The 23173-nt window shown below is 36.6% G+C and overlaps 1 protein-coding gene across 1 annotated transcript in view; it reads right to left on the reverse strand.

The window, feature by feature from the left end:
- CFAP99 (cilia and flagella associated protein 99) overlaps positions 1–23173 on the reverse strand; it is a 165860-nt gene that overhangs the window by 127452 nt on the left and 15235 nt on the right. Inside the window, exons 2-3 of the mRNA XM_051964330.1 lie at positions 20881–21008; positions 4061–4205 (exon numbers count right to left, since the gene is read on the reverse strand). Of these exons, the coding sequence (XP_051820290.1) occupies positions 4061–4205; positions 20881–20991 (256 nt within the window). The 5' untranslated portion in view covers positions 20992–21008. The remainder of the gene's footprint in view (positions 1–4060; positions 4206–20880; positions 21009–23173) is intronic.

Consider the following 23173-nt stretch of genomic DNA (forward strand, 5'->3'; position numbering starts at 1 on the left):
TCTTATTAGAAGGCCCAGAATTTCAAGGTTGCTCTCTCCTCAATTCCTGTTCTATGGCCAGGAGACTTAAGACAAGAGAATTATAGACATGGTCTAAAGAAAAGAACTTTCTGCCTTGGGAAAGGCTGAATCTGGGACTGAAGGGAATGTCTAGCCTATGTTACATGCAATTATACCTTCAGCTTGTTCTATGCACTGACTAATCTAAAATGTGGGCTTAAATTATGATCTTCAAAGAAGGAAAATGAATGAGGCGATATATCTGGAAGGGAAAAGAGGAGGCCTGGCCAAGCATGTGGGGGCTAAACCAAGAACGGTGATACATGTTCCTAGATAAAAGCTTGGGATGTAACAGTAGGGGCAGTATGGCATGTGATTGACAGCTAAATGCCTCAGATTCCTACTTTTTATGGCCAATAGGATTATACTCACTACATTGAAAAGGAGGGGCTGCTCAACTGCCCCAGAAGTGAACACCGCGGGGTATCACCCCACCAAGTCATAAATCCAATGCAAACAATGAAAGTTACGTGTGTAGGCTCCCATTATCCCTATGTCTCTCTTGGTCCTGCACGTTCACCATCAAAACATTGATGATCACAGATTTGAGAATCCTCTATCTATCAATCTATCATCTATGTTTATTATTTCTACTCTCCAGATCTATCTCTGTATCTATCTGTCTATATCATCCATATTTTATCTAGATAGATATATCAATAGATATAGATATAAACATAAATAGAGCTAGAAAGATAGATAGATAGATAGATAGAGTGGTAATGGCTGAAGGAAAGGGTAAAAGGAACTTTCAAGAGTGTAAAGAAGATAGAAAAGTCCTTTGAAGAAGAGGTAGTTTGTGAAGTTTTAGAATAGAAGCTAGAAAGAATGATCAGGACTCAGCAACTGAGAATAGAAACAGTATATACTAGTTAAGGTAATTAAGGTAGTTTAATTTTGTCATTTTCTATAGTAATACTTAACAGCCCTAGAATAGGATGAAGATTTGTGGGTTGAAAATGATGGAGATAAGAGGTGGTCAGAGTAACATGTAAAGAATTCTATACTTAAGAGTTCGAAGTCTGATCATGAATCTTGGGCTAGTCCCTTAAACCCTGAGTCTCAGTTTTCTCATCTGTAAAATGACGGACTTCAATAATATCTGCACTCCTAATCTCTCAGAATTGTTCTGATGAATGTGCCCTACGAAAAGCACCATATGTGCTTGCTATTTTTATTGATATAAAAAGATGTGCTGGGATTAACTAGATAGCATTGTGGGTAGAGCACTGGTCCTGAAGTCTCAGGAGGACCTGAGTTCAAATGCAACCTCATACAATTTAACACTTCCTAGCTGTGTGATCCCAGGCAAATCACTTAAACCCATTTGCCTTGCAACAACAACAACAACCACAACAAAGAAGAAGAAAAAGAAAAAGGAAAAAAGAGATATGTCCCTATGCGGGCCCCTATTTCAAAGGCTGCAAATAGAGGCATCCCAGAATTTTCTGAACAGTATATCCAAACAGCACCAGATTTCTTAGATCATGGTCTCATGCAGTTCTAATGAATTCATATCAGATTCATCTGAGTTGTAAAAAATGACAGTAATGCTAATGCATTTATGTGCCTATTTAGAAACTGAATGGCAGTGATCTGCATTCTTACAAGTAGTTCTTGACATTAAAAATTAGCTGATTTCACATTAATGACCAAATATTTTTTTAAAAGGCTATTTTTAAAAAATGATTTAACCATTGAGACTATATTTAAAGAAGGTAAATTTATATAATTATTTGCAAATGGTGTAGATACAACCTAAAATGAAATCTTGGGGCAAAAATGGCACTATAAAATATCAGGTATATCTATAATAGTAAAATAATTGATACGGCACTTTACTAATTGCCAAAGTATTGCATGTATATTCTCATTTGGGTCTTGTTACAAGCATTGTGAGGTAGGTACGAAAGGGATTTATTATCCCCATTTTACAGAGGAGGAAGCTGAGGCTCAGAATAAGTGACTACCCTAGATTACATAAACTCATAGCATTCTTACTAGCCACCACAACAAAAGTGAACTGAGTTATGTAGTAGTAATTTGTTTATAGAAAAGCTTTCTATTTCTGCAAGCTTTGATGTCTGCATATAACTGCACGCATGAAATGATTTCATCGTGGAGAAGGAAGGGAACTAGACTTATAATCAGGGACATGCTTGTTCAGCTCTCAACTTCACTATTTCTGGGATCCATTAATGATGACCTTGGACAAGTCATTTTAATTCTGAGAATTAGTGTCTTTTCTGGAAAATAGGAATGCCAACATTTTCCTTTTCCAATGCACAAGGATCATATTAGGTAATTTTGCAAAAACATTTAGAAAAGTATGTAAGAGCTATACATAATATAAATACATACACTCGTGTGTTTGTGTATATATAAACATCATTGATATTTGGAAAGATCCATGATTGTATTGGTGATATTATTCCCTCCACAGAAACAAACTGAAGTCCATCAACATTTCATGGAATCCATGGACAAAAAATCTGTCACTTGGGAGTTGACTTTCTGGTAATGAGGTTCTCAGCACTTAGTTCTTAGAAGGCAGACACTCATTCTGCTGTCTGTCCAGCCTGAATTTGAAGATTTTTTTTAGCTTTGTTAAACCTGACAGAGTCGGGCCCAGTATTTGAAGAAGTATGGTCACTTCCATGCTATGGGATAAGATTTTAATGGGGGATTACTACCATTGCTACCACTGAAGTTGCCCTGGATAGTTTCTTGAAGATCAGACCACTGGAGAGTGAGTTCTGGGAGGTCCTACCAAGCTAGAACGGATCCATAATGGAAAATGACGATCACATCCAGAGAATTATGGAGACTGAATGTGGATCAAAGTATAGTATTTTCACCTTTTTTGTTTGTTTGTTTGTTTCCTTTCTCATGTTTTTTTGCCCCTTTTAGTCTGATTTTTCTTGCACAATATTACAAATATGGAAATACATTTAAAAGGATTGCACATATTTAATCTATATCAGATTGCTTGCTGTCTTAGGGAAGGGGAGGGAAGAGAAGGAGTGAGAAAAATTTAGAATACAGTCTTACAAAAACGAATGTTGAAAACTATCTTTACATGTATATGAAAAAATAAAATAATAAATTTCAAAAAAACAGAAAAAATGGATCCACAAAAAAAGAATGGACCCATTAATAAACCAGCACCTGTTATCCCAGGACCAGTCTTGCTCATTTTGAAAAGGCTTCTTCTAGGGGGCTGGCCAGCAGATGAGGATATTTTCTGGCCAAAACAATTCATGAAGATCTGAGGCTTTGCTTTTTCTATCAGCAGAGAAAGTAACTATATCAACAAAATTATTAAATTTTAGGGAAACAGTGGAGATTGCATTGAAAAGCCCTAAGTACAGAATCCAGTTTCATCACTTATGACCTAGGGCTAAGATGCCTAAGCTCTCTGGACCTCAAACTCCTCATGTGGAAGGTAATTTGAGTGGGCTGAACCAGATAACCTCTCAAGTTCTTTACAAGTCTAAATCTATGATCCCACTCACATTTGTCTTTGACTCTTTGTGACTTCATTTGTGGTTTTCTTGGCAGAGATACTGGAGCAGTTTGCCATTTCCTTCTCAAGCTCATTTTACAGATGAGGAAACTGAGGCAAATGGGGTTAAGTAACTTGTTCATGGTCACATAACTAGTAAATGTCTAAGGCCAGATTTGACTCCAGATCCTGAAGTCTATCCAATGGGCTACTTAGCTATTAGTACACACACACATTAGTACAAATCTATATAATACATACATATATACCCTTATAAATATACATATGTGTACATATATATGTATATATAATAACTATATTACAAAATTAAATTTTTTTCAATGAGCACACAAGATTTCCATTCTCATATATTTGAAAATATAAGAGTATGAAATACCAAGGTTAATCAGATTAAGGCATGTAGAGCATAATTGGGTTTTGCTGAATTCTTGAATTTCACACTTGAATTAAATCAGTTTGCTTAAAACCACATACCTATAAAGAGATTGTAGTCAGACCACAGACATGTCTTCCCAGCATGTGCATAAAATGCAGTGACTACCACTTCCAGTAACTTCTTATATTCAAGACATCCAGAGAGAACTTCCAAAATGAAGCTTTCATCTTTAATACTGAGAGTCTGAAATTTTAAAAAGAATGAAATGTAAATAGAGAAACCAGGAAATCAAATTGGAAGCTATTCCTTTCTCCTAGGCCATCCTCAGAAGCCCCATCTCTGCTGCCTTGGATGACCTTCCTTCCTCTTCCACCTATCCCAAATGAAAGTGATCTCTCCCTCTTTAAATTTTAAATAATACTCTCTCTATATCTCACTTCTCCTTTGCTCTTATCTCATTCTTCATTGTCCCATAGTTATTTGTGTGCACGGCTTCCTTTCCATTCAATTGTAAGGTCATTGAAAGCATGAAATATACCATCTTTATGTATCCCCAGTGCTAAACATAAACCTTGGAACAAAGAAGGCATAGAAGAAATTTTTATTGATCAGAAAAGTAGGATGGAATCAAGTTATGAAAGACCTTAAATGACAAGCTAAACTATCCTCCATTATGAGCCTGATCCTTTTTCATCAATTGCTTCCATTCACAAGTAACAATAATAGAAATACATCTCTTAATATCCTCCTACACACATAGGAATAAAAGGCTAAAGTAGTTAGAAACTAAGTCTCGTGGTAAGCAATCATAATAGAATATTGTAATAGGTAGATAAATGTTTCCTAATCCTTAGGGATTTCTTCAAGAAACCAATAACAAAGTTTAATGTCTCTTTAGAAAACTATTTCAAATCTGATTCAAAGTATTGCTAGAAAGATGGTATGGTCAACTAGCCCACCCAGCAGTAGATAAACATGTCTTCTCTTGCTCCATTTGTGTTTTTTGCTGTCATAAATGCCAAGGAGATGATGATGATGGGATTTTCAATACCGCCCCCCCTTTTTTTCTCCCTGTAGAAGGAATTAAGGGACAAAACTAATAAAGGCAGTGAGTCAGCACATAGTCTGGGGGGTTGGGCAAAGCAGAGTTGGCAAGTGAATTAAGAGTCCTGAGTCAGCCATGGCCCAGAATTTTAATTTTAATGACTTTGTGGGCTGATTGCCAAACATTTCTTCAGAAATACTTTTTTCTCTCTAGTGTAAGATAATACCAACTTGGTTTTTATTAATTACAGATGAATTTTTTAATTGTATATATACATTTTTAATAAGTTTAAAATCCTTGGCTATCTCACTTCAGGCCATGATCTCATCAGATCTCTAAAGTACTGGGGTCAAAGCATTTGGCCAAGAGATTTTGAATGATATCTAGGTAATAGAGGAAGAAGGGTTGTTGCTGGTAAATGACACTCTTTTTTATTCATATTTGGGCTAAGATCTATATGTTGTAGAAAAAAGATTCATAGAGTAGAATGACAGAATTTTTAGAGTTGGGAAGGCACTTAGATCTGTTTGACTACTTCATTTTACCAGATATAGAAACTAAAGAGTTTTATCTGTCAGGAATATCACATAGGTAAAATGAAGTAGCCTTCACAAGGAATCATTTGAAATTGAATGTACTGGAGAAATAGTGGGAAACCTTAATCCTAGATCCATCTAATTAGGGTTACTAAAGTCAAATTGTAGTCCAACAATAGGCAAGGAACAGCCTCCTTATTAGATTTTTGTTCTAGATAGAAAGCAGAACTATTTGACCCCTATTTTGCTTTCCCCTCCCATCTCTACCAAAAAGAATCATCTTGAGTGTGAAGAACAGAAATAAAAATGGTGAACAAGGAATTGAAACCCAAGACAAGTGTGGACAATTGCAAAAGGGCAGTTAAATGGACTAACTGGATTCAAGTCACCAATCTGTATGCAGTATGATGAATAGATTATATATACAAACTGAAAGAAATCACTCAAATGAGAAATAATGTGATAGAATCTTGGACCATTTTTGCTTGCAACCTGATATAGATTAGATGTGTATAATCATTTCAAATATATTTCCATATTATTCATGTTGTAAAAAAAAAAAAAAAACAAGAGAAAAAACCATGAGAAAGAAAAAAAGGTAAATATAGTAAGTTTTGATCCACTTTTTAGTTTCCATAGTTTTTCCTCTGGATATGGATGGCATTTTCTATTCCTAGTCTATGAGAATTGTCTTGGATCACTCCATTGCCAAGAAAAGCTAAGTCTGTCATGGTTGATCATTACACAACCTTGTGGTTAATGTGTACAATGTTCTGCTGGTTCTCTCACTTCGTTCAGCATCAGTTCATATAAATGTAGACAACTTTTACAAGGAGATTGATTGATTGACAAAAACAAGAGAGATGAAAGATCATAGCTTGAGGAGATGGTACAGTCTAGTGAAGTTTTTCAAGGATGTAGAAAGATGATCATATATGTAGTAATAAAGGAATGAGTTCATGATTTGTAAAGGAGATGATAGAGGCGGCAATTTACTGAAAAAGATGGTAGTGGATAGGATCATGTACATATTTAAAGGGGTTGATCTTGGCAAGGAGAAGGCTCACCTTTTCATCAAAGACCTGAAAAAGGGAGAAGAACTGGGATATCAGGGGGTTTGAGATGAAATGAATGGGAGAAGAAGAAACTCATGGTCAATTGTCCCAGTGTTCTCAGGAAAGAAGAAACTATATTTTGGGAGGATTTGGAGAAATGGCCCATTATAAGTAGAATCAGGAAGTTGAAAAGGCTAGCCAATATGTTAGAAGACAAAATTAGGAAGCATTAATCTCTTAAGCTAGAATGTTGCCCTAAAAATTTAAAATTTAATTTAGGTTAATATAAAATCCTATACTTGAGTTCAAATGATGAACCAACCAATGATAAGGCTAGACAGAAATTCATTTGAAAAAGGACTTAAGATTTGTAATGAATTTGTAGGCTGAACAAGCACTAATAGTAACTAATGTGCTTTAATGTCTAGAATGAGGGAAGTGACAGTTCCATGGAGCTCCTCCTTGGTCAGTTCTCATCAAAAGTAATGTATTTGGCTCTGGGTTAGGATTAAGCTTTTGAAGGGACATTAATAATATGGTTCATACCCAGGGAATGACACCAAGGCTAGGAAAAAGGATCACCACCATCCTACATAGGAGTTCCATGAAGGAAATGGAGATGTTTAGCCTGAAGAAGGGCAGCTTTAGAGGGGTCATGGTCATTGTCTTCATGTATTTGCTGTAGAGGAGGAATTAAATTTATTGTGCTTAACTCCAGATAGAAAAACAAGGAAAAATTCCAGGGAGACAGATTTTTGACTCATTGTAAGGGGGAATTTCCAAATAATTATTTCAGTTTTCAAAAACTGGATTGTACTTTTGTAGATGATAGCAAATTTCTTATCAATGAAGAGACATGCTTTAGGCATTATTCTATCATTAATCTGGTTGTGACATTGTATTTTTGTTACTATAAAAATCATAGCACTACTACAGAGGGATGAAGAACAAAGCATTAATTTTGCTTCCTTTTGGTAATCCATGGTACAAAATTTGATTGGAAAAGAGATGAAAATGAATGGCTAAACTGAAATGTTTTGATTATCACTAGATTTTAATTAGAAATTTAGAATGTCAGAGTTGGAAGGACCTTTAGAGATTCTTTTCCCCAACCCATATATTTTAAGGATATTGAAGCTCAGAGAAAGAAATTGAGTCACCAAAAGTCAAATAATCTGTAAATGTCTTAGGCAGGAGTAAATTCTACCTCTTCTGATTTCACCTCTAATGCTCTATCTACTGTAACATTCTCCTATAGACACTATTTCTGGTTTCTAAAGCCAGGAATAAGCATAAATTCATGCAGATCATTATAGTACCAGATCAGACCAATAGGAACATGAAAAATGGCAAATATGGGTCAGGATGCAATAGGACAGGGGACTCTGAGTTAAAATGTTTGGAGTTTATGATTTCCTCTCCCTCTGGCTTGCTTTGTGAGTTTAAGCAAAAATAAATTTTGCTTCTATCTCTCACTTTGTAAAGCAAACGTACAATGACAGGTATCCTGTCTTAAGAATAATAGTTTTCTTAATTATACATTTGTACAACAGAGACATTGGGGACAGTTATAGACTAAGTGAAAGAGTACTTGCTTTCCAATGGATTCATTCTCTATTAGAATTCTTGATCTATATGCAAAGCATAATTCTTATTTTACAGATGAGGAAACAGTCTATGACTTCTCCAGCACCACACTGGTAGTAAATAGGAGAGTCAAAATTTGAACCCAAATTCTTTGATTTCAAGTCCCATGCTCCTTGCACTGGACCTTCCATTGTAACAGATCTGGGATTAGGATCAAGAACCTTTGATTTCAGATCCAATAGCTACACTATACTATGTATGTTTGCACTAGCCTCTAAAAGGGGATGGATAGCAGAGATAGTTGTACCTCTTGCATTGGAAAAAAGCCTTGCAGAGACATGGGGCAGGAGTTAAAACTGAAACTGTGTAGGGGAAGGCCCAAAGGTTGAAAGGCTTCCTCTAAAGACTTTCTCATAGGGAATACCCAAGGTCATACAACCATATGATATAAGGTCCTTTTGACTATGAGGCTAGATCTTTATCCATTATACCACACTGCCTCTCATACATCCTTATAAAAGTCAAATTGTAACAATTACCACAATGCTAAATGGTGAGGTACAATTCACATTGTATAGAGAATTGGGTACTATAGAAGACAGTATGAGAAACACTGTAGGATTCAACCTCTCTTTAGTTAAAAATGAATTTATAAGGATATGCTTGTATTTTCAGTTTTCTGTTTGGTTAATTTACTTGTCTTCCACACATGGAAACAAGAATGCCTACAATCATACTGGTTCACTCAGCTCTGTTCTTTCTGCCTTTGAAATTCTTCACCTCTGGGTTTTAAAAACTCAATTGCTATTTCTCTGATTCAATTTTTAGATTTTCCCCCCTCTTACAAAACATTACATGATAGAAAAAAAATCACAGAATCTGCTAAGAGAAAAAAGAAAAAAGCATATCTTAAAATGATTGGTTATATTATTTGCTTGATCTGTCACAATTATGGGAAAATAGGGAAACAGCAAGGGGTACATTTCAAAAGTGGTACATAGGGATTTACCCATGTGGTCGCCATTAACAATAATGGGAATTGTGCATCTGAATCTCTATGTGTGCTTTGAAAAATGTACCTCTGGATAGTAGCAATGATGATGATTTTCTGTTTCTTTAGAAAACAAGCTTTATTAAACAAGATTCAGAATCTTAAAGGAAAAGCTGAACTGTGTGAATAGATGGCTAGGGAAATAATGCTTTTTATCATAAAGCATGTTTTTGTAGTATGGGACAATGGATCTAAAATCAGAATACCTGGGTTCCTTTTGTTACCTTGTGAAGACAAATTCATTATTAATTTCCCCATCTACACAAAATAGGTTTTATCTCTAAATGTCAGACCAAGAAGGCAAAACTTCGATTGCTATTAGTGTTAATGTTGAAAGAGACCTCAGACATCAGTCAGTCCAATTCATTTTTCAATGAATAAAAACTGAGGCCCAGAAGAGGTGAAAAAGCTTAAAGTGACAGCAAGATGGCGCAGGTTGGGGATTACAAAAAACCCAGAACATTTATATCTTGTGGTCTTGTGGTAATATCCCATTGTAGACTTATAATTTTTAAAATGCCAGAAACAAGAATTAGCAGGTATAGTGGATGAACAATGAGAGTAGGAAGAAGTAAATTCAAATCTCCCTGCCTTGAAAAGGACTCTAAGCAAGTCAGGTAATCTCTCAGTATCTCAGACATCTAAGACTTTAAGTTATTGTTGAGGGGCTAAATTGTGCTGAAAGAGAAAATTCCTCACTCAATGACATCACACATCTACTTTGATTCTTATCCTTCCTCCCCTCTTCAAAGATATAAGAATAGAGATTTGAAATGAATCATATAGCATATATAGTGAAATAACACTAATCTGGAGTCAACAGATCTTGGCCTGAGTCCTAGCTTTGACATTTACTATGTCCCTGGGCAAGATCCTTCTTATTTCTGAGTTCCAGATCCCTTATCTTGGAGTTGAAATAACAGTTGAGCTCTAAGAACCTTTTCTAGCTCTACATTCCCATGAATTGGCATTCAAATGGACACATGGCATGAATGTATTGAACCTCAAACTGAACCCAACACAAATATTAAATTCATATCAAATGAGAAACCAAAACTAAAGCTTTTTTTTAGTGGATCATCTAGTGAGTTGAATCTGAACAGGACCATATTTATGATTTTTCAAAGATGTTTGAACCAGAGTAGATAGCCTTATTCTAATCTGAACAAGAGACCTTCTTAGTTTTTCTTTAGGTATCATTTCCAAACAATATCCCACTCCAAAATCTCCAAATCATTCATATTGAAGGCCTAACGAGACTCTAAAGGGAGAAGCCTGATCAACTCAAGAAGAAATCCTTCTTGAAATTAATTAAGGTAATGATCATGATCCACTGTGATGGAAATGGCTCTTTTTAACGATGAGGTGATTCAGGCCAATTTCCAGTAGACTTTTGATGGAAAAAGCCATCTGTATCCAGAGAGAGCACTATGGGGACTGGATGTGGATCACAACATAGCATTTTCACCTTTTTTGATGTTGTTTGATTGTTTTTTGTCTTTCTCATTTTTTCCTTTTTTGATCTGATTTTTTTTTATTCGGTATGATAAATATGGAAATAAGTTTAGAAGAATTGCACATGTTTAACCTATATTGGATTACTTGTTGTCTAGGGAAGGGAAGGGAGGAGAAGAGGAGAGAAATTTGGAACTTAAGATTTTGCAGGGGTTAATGTTGAAAACTGTCTTTGCATGTATTTCCTTCCCCCTCTCCCCCCCAAGCAATTGGGGTTAAGTGACTTGTCCAGGGTTGCACAGCTAGGAAATGTTCAGTTTCTGATATCAGATTTGAACTCAAGTCCTCCTGACTTCAGGACTGGTGCTCTATCCACTGCGCCACCTAGTTGCCCTGTGTATTTTGAAAATAAAAAGTTATTATCAAATTTTTAAAAATTTAAAAAGATAATGATCAGACTAAGAGAAGGAAAGATGTCTTTCATTCAATTAATATATTAATATAACAATTAAATTAATAAATTACAGGTTGGAAGGATAATCCTTAGAGGGAGTAGTTAAAAAGGAAATGAATGGTTTTGAGAGAGTGATTCCATGGAATGTGTCAAAACTTATGGAATTATTGTTCTTTTTCATAAATAAAAACTGTTATTTGAACTTGATAACTACATTCCATCATATTGTAGAATTTTGTCTTTTGTTTAGATAATAGAATTTTGGAGCATGCCTAGGTCTCCAAATGGAGAGACTTTCTGAATCCTGTCTTTTCCTATGGATGGACTGATAGCCAGAAAAGACTACATCTTAAAAACTGCCATACCAGGATAGTTTGTCTGTCTGTTTCTCTAGCTGTCTGTCTTTCTTTCCACCTCCCTTCTTTTTCTCTTTCCTTCCCTTTCTCTTTCTTGTTCTCTCTCTTTCCTCCCTTCCCCTCCCCCCTTTCTTTCTCTTGCTCTTTCCTGCTACAAACAGAGGAAAGAGACTGTCCCAGGCTAGTAGTTTTTATAGGCTGCACAGTCAATCAAAGAAGGTTATTTGCATCAATATAGGAAGACACAATGCCTCCATGTTAGGAGATCTGAGCATGCTCAAAGCTCCATTACATGCTCTGTTACATTTGGTAATACCATAAATTATGTGTGGAAATGGCTTGTGTCAAAGAGATTTTTAAAGGCTTGCAATTAATAACCCTGTTTTTCGGCTGTTACCTCCCTTGGAAGTCCTCCGAATAGGCTTGCACCAAATTAGAAAAAGAGTAACTCATTTCCATGGCTCTTTTTTGCTTTGTGAAGCCATCAGCAATTCATTAATGGAAAAAACCAACAATACAAAAAATTTTAAAGTATTCAGTGGAAAAAAAACAATTGAAAGAAAGGATCAAGCCAAGTCAAACACAATGTGGGGAGGTTGGATGCTATAACTGGATATAGATATTTTCAGTGCTGAGATGCAAATAATTGACAAGGAATGTGAAGAGCTCAAAATCACAAGACTTTGGAGCTAGAAGGGAGCCAATCGGTCATCTAGTTCAACTCTTTTGTTTTACAGAAGAGGAAACTGAGGCTCCCAGTAACTTGCCCAATATCACATGTCTAATAAGCAACAGATCTTCTTGACTCCAAGCTCTAAATTCTTAATGTCATGTTTCTCCCCAAAACAAAATGTCTCCCAGCTTCTCTTTCAGGCTCTGTGATTTTAGCTATATTATGAGCAAGGACTGTCTATCCTTGAAGAAGCTTTTCAAATGAATGCTCTTAGTGTACAAAGAAATATCAGAGATTCATAGGTTTATAGATGTAAGGGTCCTTTGAAGTCATTTCACTTAACCTTCCTCATATTACAGTTTAACAAGATTAGAGAGATGAAGCAAGCTGCCCAAAGCTACATAGATAGGATCATAGATTTACAGGTGAGAGGAACTTTAGGGATCATTTAGTTCAGCCTTCTTATTTTTTTTTTAACTTTTATTTTTTTGCTGAGGCAATTGGAGTGAAGTGACTTACTCAGGGTCACACAGCTAGAAAGTATTAAATATCTGAGGCTGGATTTGAACTCAGGTCCTCCTGACTTCAGGGCCAGCACTCTATCTACTGTTCCATTCAGCTGCTCCCGAGCCCTAAGAAACCCAGGTTCCTTAGGTGTGGAGAGGTCATACAGGTAGAAAATGGCAAAGCTCCTTTGACTCCCAAATTCACTGTCCTTTCTGCTGTGCAATACTACCTCCCAATGTGGGAGAAGCATGAGGAAAGGGTTCTAAGGCTATGAGATCAGCTAGGAGCTACTGGTTCTAAGTTGTCCATCAATATATGACAGCTCTGCAGTGCCTCTGTCAGGGACTGAGCATGGACCTCAAGAAGATAAAAGCCATTTGTCCTGTGGACACATTCCAAGTATTTTGAAGAGCTTGAGATTCTTCTAATATTTGAGGTCTACTATTAAAAATTTGTGGAAAATGATGTTATCACCTCAATGATCTCTTTCATGAGCACATATTGAGAAATTAAAGAAATTAGCACTGTTTGGAGACTGATGGAATAAGAAACCTATGTAGATTACATGGGATCAATCAATGAGCATTTATTAAGCACGTATTGTGTTCCATGAACTGTGCTAGGCTCCAGCAATATCATGACCAAAAGAATAAAACAAAAAAGTGAAATAGTCCCTTCCCTCAAGGAGCTTACATTCTATCAGTAACAAATACATATACATAAATACAAGATATTATATAAAATAAATTTCAATTAGTGCAGGTATGGATGAAATCAGGAAAGGTCACAACTGAGAAGTGATGTCTGAGCTTGGCTTTGAAAGAAGCTGACGATTCTAGGAAGAAGAAGTGAATAAAAGTATCAGCACGTACAAAGATACCATGACAGAATATTGCATGTGAGGAATGTCAAGTAGGTCAATATGGGCAAATTTTGCAGTCTATGAAGAGCCTGTAATGGGTAACAGGAAGCTCATGAGGACTATAGAGTCTGGGATAGAGAAGTGATGTGATATGCAATTAAATCTATTATTAAGATAGTTTGGGGCTGGATTGTTAAAGGCTTTAAATACTAAAGTACTTTGTCCTCAAGAAGGGGGTGGGGCAGCACTGGGGCTTTCCGAGCAGGGAAGCTGCTCAGAACCAGATCAGAACAAATCTTGGCAAATCATAGATGGACTGGAGAGAGGAAAGACTCTAAAAAGGGAAACCAGTTAAGAGATTATTGGAATAGTTCAGAGGAGAGGTGATGAGGGCCTGAACTAAAGTGGCAGTTGTGTAATTAGAGAAAAAGGGAAGACAAAAAGTGGAGTTGACAAGACTTGGTAACTGACTGGCAGCATAGGATGAGGGAGAATGCAAGAATCAAAACTGTGAACCAAGTTAATGAGAAGAATGGTGGAGCCCTCTACAGGACCTCTACAGGGAAATTAAGAGCATAGGTGGGCTTGGGGAGGAAGATAATAAATTCTGCTTTAGTCATGATGAGATTGATATGTCTACATGTCATCCAGATAGAAGTGTCCAACAAGCAGCTGGTAGTGTGGGAACAGAGAATTACTTCACCCATACATCACTGCTGGTTTCTATGGATCCAAGAAAACTCTTTGTGCAATGCATGAAGGACTAGAGCACTTGGAAGCTGTTTCATACTAGGAGAGCCATGGCCACAAGTGGCCTATCATACTTGCTAGTAAGGGTCTGGCAGTGAGATATGTTATCCCATATAGAAAAAAAGGAGATTTTTGGCTTTAGAGTAGAACATCACAATCGGTTCCAAGAGTTCAGATTCAAGTTTGGACAGAAAACAATCCACAGACACATTTTGATAAGCACAAGGTTGAATGTTGCCAGCTAGACTTGCAGAGTGATGCTAGCCAAATATGGTGCATTCCTAGTCAAGGAAGACCAATGTGGGTGCATGCTCTGTCTGTAGGCCCATGAATCAAAATGTAAGCAGCAAGGAACTGTGAGAAACAGAGACAGAAACAGGAACAGGGTGGGAAGAAGAGAAAGGGGAGGAGAAGTGGGGAGGGGAAGGGAAGAAAGGAGGGAGGAAGGGAAAGGGAAAGAAGAGGGAGGCAGCATGTGATGAGACCAGTTAAACTATTACCTTGACCTAGAAAAGAAAGTTCTTGCCACCAAAGGCTTTGCTATTATCAACTGATTCAGAAATAGATATGTTTTAATCAGAAAATTGCATCAAAGAAAAGACATTATGGTTCATATTTTGCCACTATACTGTAAAGTCCATGGGGCCTTTTCATCTAACTTGGATCTGATATATTAGAATATGGGCACTTTTGAAGCAGAGCCCTTCCTGAATTTTCTATCTGTATCCCTATCACTTAGCAAATTTTTTTGCCCATAGTAAATGCTTAATAAATGCTTTTTTATTTATTCATTTGTTTGAGGAAGAACTTCAAACAATCTGACATGAATAGACAGGGGCTGTTAATATAAGAAAGTATATCTAAGAGTCCAAGAGTTTCTTAAGAGTGTGCACTATTTGGTGGATTTAAATATTACAGCTCTGTAACAATTCTTTCCATCACTTGTTCCTAGATGATCTGTAGTCCATATGAAGCAATACAGGTCAAAAGCGACCTTCAAGGGACGACTCACTTTTGGCTTTACAGAATGAATCCTGTTGTTGAGAGAAGAGCAGAGGTTGTAGCTGTGCAATGGAATTCCATATTGGACTACAACAGATATAACAAAACCATTCAAGGCCCAGAGGGAATCCTACAATCAATTTGGAAACTTGGGCAGAGACAGAACTTTTAGGGCTCATATGGAAGAGCTTCTATGGGTCATTATCTAGAAAGAATAAGCACTAGCAATTCTTTGGCGTTGGCATCCATCAAAGTTCTGTCTCTGTAAGTGGATGGGAAGAATACAAATCATAATCTAGAGGAGAAAGACCATTTTTTAGCATACACAGGCCCACCCAGGAAACTTATATTGTAACCAAAATATTTCAATAGAAGAATTTTTTAAAGAAATAGCTTCCATATATTTTTGTTCTGTAAGAAATGATGAACAGGCTGATTTCAGAAAAGCTTGGAAGGACTTACATGAACTGATGCTAAGTAAAGGGTGAACAGAACCAAGACATTGTACACATTAACAAGATTATATGATAGTCAACTATGATGGACTTGGCTCTTTTCAATAATGTGGTGAATCAAGGCAATTCCAATAGATTTGTGATGGAAAATGCCATATGCACCCAGAAAGAGAACTATGGAGACTGAATGTGGATTAAAGTATGATATTTTCACTTTTGTTGTTATTGCTTGTTTGCTTGTTTTTTTTTCTTTCTCATTTTTCCCCTTTTAATTTAATTTTTTTGCTTAGCATGATGAATTTGGAAATATGTTTAGAAGAACTGCACATGTTTAATTTATATTGGATTGCTTACTGTCTTGGGAAGAGGGGAGAAAGAGGGAAAAAATTTGGAACACAAGGTTTTGCAAAAATGAATATTGAAAACTATTATTGCATACATTTGGGAAAATAAAATATTATTTTAAAAAAAGAAGAAACAGCTTCCAAGTGAATATCTATTCTGATCCAGATAGAGATTTTGAGAATGAGGTATTCAAAAACATATTTTCTCAGGCAGGAGTCAAGAAATCTAGAACTATGTCTATAATCCCAAAGAGACTCATGATGCATGTATTAATGATATTGTTGAACATGATCACAAGGCACAGTGGAGTTATTCTTTGGCATTTCCAGAGTATGGATAAAGATCCATCAAGGAGGATATCAGAGACTTTATTCTATAGATGTTAATATCTGAGTGAGAGCTCCTTTGGCCTATGGATCTACACCGCCTCCAGAAAGTGGAGACATAACTGATCATTTGACTGACAAAGAACTGTAGGAAATTGTCTGCCTAGCTGAGCCTTTTTTCATCTGCTTCTAGTAAGAAATCTCAGATGTTCCAGCAGCAAAAAAAAGGAAGACACAAAGGTGGGATGGGGAAATTATCTCTGAAAAGTGCTCCTTTGTCAGTGACAAAGAGACAGTTGGTGCCAGATGATGACCCACAAAGGAGTCTGGATCACTATGCGGATGATGGAGATACTTTAATTTGCTCCCTACTTTCAGGGTTATCTCTGCTCAAATAGAGTGGAGGGAGAAAGGCAGAGGTTTCCACTTTCCTGCAGGATACTCCAGCTGTGGAAGTCCCAAGGCAGCAGGGGTCATTCACTTTTGAAGTCCGACTCTGGTGAGTGGAGACAATGAGCTTCATTTGGGCCATCCATGGATTGAGTATTAAGACTACGGGTCAGTGAGTCTGAAGAGATAATGGTGCAGAATGGATAGCAAGGCACCACAGAAATGCCAGGACGAGCCAGCTGGGGTGCCAAGCTGACACATGATACCCCATTGGTAAGGGGAGAGGAATTTATCCATGCAGCCAGATGATGCCTCCTGATGAAATGTGGGTAATATGTACTTGTAGGTGGCCTGCATATTTGGGAAAACTTAGGCAGATTCATGGATATTTATGATGTATGCCTACAGATGTACCTGTGTAGCTATAAATTTATAGAGAATGTAACTTTTTAACTAGGAGGATGATAGAACACCATCAGGAACTACCTGCCCTTGATGAAATTTTCCTCTGGGGCATCAAATGCCTAGAGTAATAAGGCAGATATTGTTGTTCTAAAGTACCAGTGTGCCATATCCTTATGGGAGTAGGTTAGGCTATACAAGCTTAAGAGAGTGAAGGAAAGGGAATGATAGCATCTGGAGAGTCTTTAGTATTCCTGAGCAGTTACAAGCAGATGGAGTCGAGCTAGAATAGGGCTGAAGAAGGAATCCCCAAGACAGGGGATGTGGTCAGCATGGAGAGAAAACAGGGAGTCCCAGAGGAAAAAGTAGTAAGGGGTCCAGGGAGACAGAATGATCAGAGATTTCAGAGGCCCATGTTACATCTTGAAACCATCAAAAATTTTCTATCATTTCCTCCTTGTTAAATGAAGAGAGAAACAGCATGAATTTTATGGAGCTGTTGTGAAATGCTAACTACTGCATGCCTATAAAAATGCATTGAGATTCTTTGATATAAAGTCCTATTGCATTCATCTTTTTTTAAATAGAGCAATAAATGTGTGGGACTGTTAGGCCTTATTTGGAAGTCTAGATTTAGAGCAGGCCTTGATACAGGCTGATTCTCTGCTGTAAACCATCCCCATCTTGTTTGTAACACTAAAGCTGAACTGCAGTATAATGAGGTTTGGTTCTCTGCCTAAGGAGGAATTACTAGTAACCTTGAGCATCTTTCCAGTTAGAGAGATGCTTAACCCCAAGCACATCTGTCTGTAAGCCTCAGATCAAAAACTACCTTATGAACTGTATAATATGAGCTACTCCTGCTATTCTGAATCATTTTCCTGGGTGGTCCATTTCCACTGGGTAGTCCATCTGAACCATTGTCCTGGGTGACTCATTTTCATCTGAACCACTGTCTTTGGTGACCCATTTTCACTGGGTAGTCCATTTCCATCTGAACCATTGTCCTGGATGGTCCATTTTCACTGGGTGGTATATTTTCATCTGAAGCATTATTCTGGGTGGTCCATTGTCCTGGGTGACCCATTTTCACTGGGTGGCCCGTTTTCATCTGTACATTATCCTGGGTGGCCCATTTTCACCTGAACCTTTGTCCTGGGTGACCCATTTTCATTGGCCAGGTCCTTGTTCTGCTTACTGTAGTCTACCTTCCAGTTTGAAATGCTTCTGATATATGGATTTTTATCTGAGAAGCCAAGCTCTAAACTTCTGGAAAAAATCTCCCTCTCCCATTTAACAGTTGAATAAACTTACTAAATGACTAACTTAGAGAAAATTGCTTTCTTTTTTAAGATTTAGTTTTCCTACTTGAAAAATGAGACTAATGACACTTTTCTGGGCAAAGGAATTGATGTTAAGTGACTTAACTAGAGTCACACAGCTAGTAACTGTCAAGTGTCTGAGACTAGATTTGAACTCAGGTCCTCCTAACTCCCAGGCTCTCTCCACTGAGCCATATAGCTGCCCTTCTAATGATAATTCTTACTGCTATGAGAGTAGGGTCATGAAAGAAGCAATGAAATGGGATCTTATGTCCTGGGTTTAAATACCGGGTCTGCTAAATCCCATGGAACCAACACTCAGATAAAATCTCTCAGTGAGAGAAGATAACATGTGAGTATAAATAGGGGATCATGCTCAGTATTGCTATGGGATGAGAACAGGATAAGTCACAGGCTATCAGAGCTGGAAGGGAACTGGAAGTTCTTCGAGGTTAACCCCCTAATCTGGAGAAACTAAGACCCAGTGAGAAAGGACTTGCTCAAATAAGTGATGGAGCTGCTACTGGAGCTCAGGCTTCCTGACTCTCACCTCTCACCCATCTCTCTGTCAAAACAGGTTGTAGAAGAAAAAAACACATTTCTGGATCCATTTGAACTAAATGTTTACAAAATAGAATATCTATACTTAGCGTTGGGGAAGATGCAAAGTTTAGATAAAACACAGTCCTTGTCCTCAGGAGCTTGTGGGTCTTGGCAGCTAGGTGGTACAATGGATAGAGCACTGAGTCTTTTTTTGGGGGGTGGGGTGGGGGGGAGAGAAGCCAGAAGTCAAATTCAGCCTCAGATACTTACTAGCTGTGTGACTCTGGACAAATCACTTTGTCTCTGTTTCAGTTTTCTCAACTGTAAAATGGGGGAAATAACAACATCCACTAGCCTGTTGTTGTGAAGAATAATGAGACAATATTTGTGAAGTGATTAGCACAATTCCTGGGATGCTGAGGCTGCTATATAAATGCTTACTATCCCCAGTACCATCTACCACTCCTCCTCCTTTTCCTCCTTTACCTCTTCTCCTCTTGTTTCTACTTCTCTTCCTCCACCTATGATAAGAAGGCAATCCTATTAGGCATTACAAAGTGCTTTAAATACATGATTCCATTTGCTTCTTGCAACAAGTTTGTGAGGAAAATGCTATTATTACAATTTTACAAGTCAGGAACTTGAGACTAAGAGAGGTTAAGGAACCTGCTCAGGTTTACATGGCTTGTCATAATAACGGACATAAAATAAAAACATTAGAAACACATCAAATATGGGAGAAGAATATGGGATATAAAAGAGGAAAGATCATGTCCAATCAGGAGAAGAGCTTGGAAAGATTTAATTTCACAAGTTTGATAGCCAATATCTTAAACAAAGGAAAGGGCATATAAGAGGATAGGATAGGAGGAGGAGGAGAAGAAACTCCTCTGATCTAATCATTTCATATAAACACATATGTTGCTCTTTATTTTTATCCATTTCTATTTATTTATTTAATATTATTAGTAATACAAGTTATTAATTAGTAATATTAGTTATTTATTTTTTCCTTTCAGTGCATTTGGGTGTATAGAAATAAACCTTAAGTTGGATGAATGATGTTTTATTTGACAATTAATCCAATTTTAACAAATTTTATGCACTAAGAAGCCTTATAGAGAAAAATGTGCAGGAAAAGTTTGATATAGTGAGAAGATAGATGGATAGAGGATAGATGCTTTACACACATTATCGAATTCAATTTGCACATCAATCCTATGAGATAGGTTCTATTATTATCCTCACTTTACAGACTGGGGAAATTGAGGTGGAAAAAAAGTCACAGTGTCTGAGGCTACATTTGAATTTTGATCTTCCTGGCCTTATAGCAAAAGCTTTGCCATTTAATGCTGTGTGATCAACCTTCACCTCTCTGGGTTCTAGTTTTCTCATCTTTGAAATCGAAATGATAAACTAGTTGATTTCTAAGGTTTTTAAAAAATAACTCTAAATCCTCGAAAATGTCAGTAATGCAAAAATATAATTATAGTATATTCAATGGAAAAGGTTAGCTCTTAAAAACATTACATTTTAAAATTATAATTAGAGTTACACTAACTCTTCAACCAATTATTATTGAAAACTATTTAAGACAAATTTAGGATGTTAACTAATATATTTTTGAAGTCATAATCCAATTCCTTTTATTTTTTAAAGAATAAATGGAAACAGAATATAAATGTAACCTTTCTTGGAAAAACAAACAAATGAAAAATTTGAAATATATCATAAGTGCAATTTGCTATGTCATCCATTAAACTTCAGAGAGAAAGCAGTGCAGTATCAGAAATTTAGCATACCTGCAGAGTAGCAGACATCTTTTCCAGGACATTCTCAGGACTGTCAGTTTCAGGATTAAATTTGTCCAATTGTTCAATTATGGGTTTGATATAGTTAGTAAAAGAGGACATCTTTGCAGTAAAGAATCCTGAAATGGAAAGAAATTGTTAATTTTTCATGCTTTTTAAATAATATTCACATAAAATGAGAAATTTGCAAAGTTATTGGTCAATAGCCAGGGCTATCTGAGAAAAAGACTAAAAATTACCAAGCACATGAAGTGTGAAGTATATACACATACACATATACATATGTGTGTTTTTGTCAACTATCTAATATTTCATGCATATATATATACACATATACATCGTACACATATATGCTCAACATTATATAGTTTATGAAGCTCTTAATGTACATTATCTTATTTGACATTGATGGCCACTTTGTGAGGTGCTGTGGATAATATATCCATTTCTTTCTTACAGAGGAAGAAAATAAAATATAAAAAAACATAGTCCCCTTACTTTTGCCTGCTCAAGAACAAAACATTATCCATTAGACTTGAACCGTCTAATTATGTGCTTTGCCCAAAGAGATACTCAAGAAGGAAAGGGATCTGTATGTGCCAAAATGTTTGTGGCAGCTCTCTTTGTAGTGGCTAGAAGCTGGAAAATGAAAGAACGCCCATCAATTGGAGAATGGTCGAGTAAATTGTGGTATATGAATGTTATGGAATATTATTGTTCTGTAAGAAATAACCAGCAGGATGAATACAGAGAGGCTTGGAGAGACTTACATGAACTGATGCTAAGTGAAATGAGCAGAACCAGGAGATCATTATATACCTCAACAACGATACTGTATGAGGATGTATTCTGATGGAAGTGGATTTCTTTGACAAAGAGACCTAACTCAGTTTCAGTTGATCAAGGATGGACTGAAGCAGCTACACCCAAAGAAAGAACACTGGGAAATGAATGTAAACTGTTTGCATTTTTGTTTTTCTTCCTGGGTTATTTCTACCTTCTGAATCCAATTCTCCCTGTGCAACAAGAGAACTGTTCGGTTTAGCACATAGATGGTTCAAGTCTAATGGATAATGTTTTGTTCTTGAGCAGGCAAAAGTAAGGGGACTATGTTTTTTTATATTTTATTTTCTTCCTCTGTAAGAAAGAAATGGATATATATGCACACATATATTGTATCTTGGATATACCGTGACATATTTAACATGTATAGGCCTGGTTTGCCATCTGGAGGAAGGGGTGAAGGGAGGGAGGGGAAAAATTGGAACAGAAGTGAGTGCAAGGGATAATGTTGTAAAAAACTACCCTGGCATGGATTCTGTCAATAAAAAGTTATTTTAAAAAATATTATGTGCTTTGCTAAATAGAGGGACCTCTCTCTAATAACTGATATTCTGCCTTGGTTCACTTCTTTATGGTTAGCATATTCTCACCCTATTATAGGTGCTCAATCCCAGTGATTTCTAACCTTTTGCTTTGGATGTGCCACTCTTGTTGCCCATACTCAACTAGCTGGTCATTTATTCCTCTTCACCTTAATCCTAGATTTGCCTCAATTCTATTCTTCCTTCTAAAATGTCTATTCCATAATTATTCTTAAACTTCTTTTTTTTGCCTTCTATTTTCTGGTCCTTCTGATTTCTGAAGAAAATAAAAATGATGCTGACTTGGTTCACTAAGATTGATGTTTCTGTCATAGGTAACACTTAACAAAAAAGTCAAACTGAGGCAATTCTCTAAGCAAGATATTATTTTGCTAACAGAGGCTTGTTGTCTATCAATAAAAGGGTCAGTGTCTTGTCTCTGTTTATATCAAAGACCCTGAGTAAAAAGACTGTTTCCTTTTTTGGGGAGGAATACAGAACAAAGAACAGAATTGAGTAGATAACATCATGGGTTTTAGGGCAACGTGATGGTTACAGAGCTTGAGGAGCAGAAAACATCATTTGGTTGGAAGTTTGATAATGGGGATTAGCAATGACCTCCTTCTCTTCTGAGATTAAGAGGTGCTCACTGTTTGAATCCAGATGCAATAGATTTTTTGGATAGCAAACAAGATATCCTTGAAGGATAGCTTGGAAGTGTAAAGATACTTTATAAGTTTCTTTATTTGTCTTTTGTGTTCACCTGAAGATCAGTGATTAGCAAGAGAACTGTATTTTTAAACTTAACTCATTACCAACCAGCTTAATTTTGAAACAAATTCAGAGATAATACCCATGACTTAAGAAATTACAGGACAAAATTACTTTTAAATAGGATCATTACATAATTTCAACTGGTC

Source organism: Antechinus flavipes, chromosome 6 (genome assembly GCF_016432865.1).
Source record: "Antechinus flavipes isolate AdamAnt ecotype Samford, QLD, Australia chromosome 6, AdamAnt_v2, whole genome shotgun sequence".
NCBI classification, from domain to species: Eukaryota; Metazoa; Chordata; class Mammalia; order Dasyuromorphia; family Dasyuridae; genus Antechinus; species Antechinus flavipes.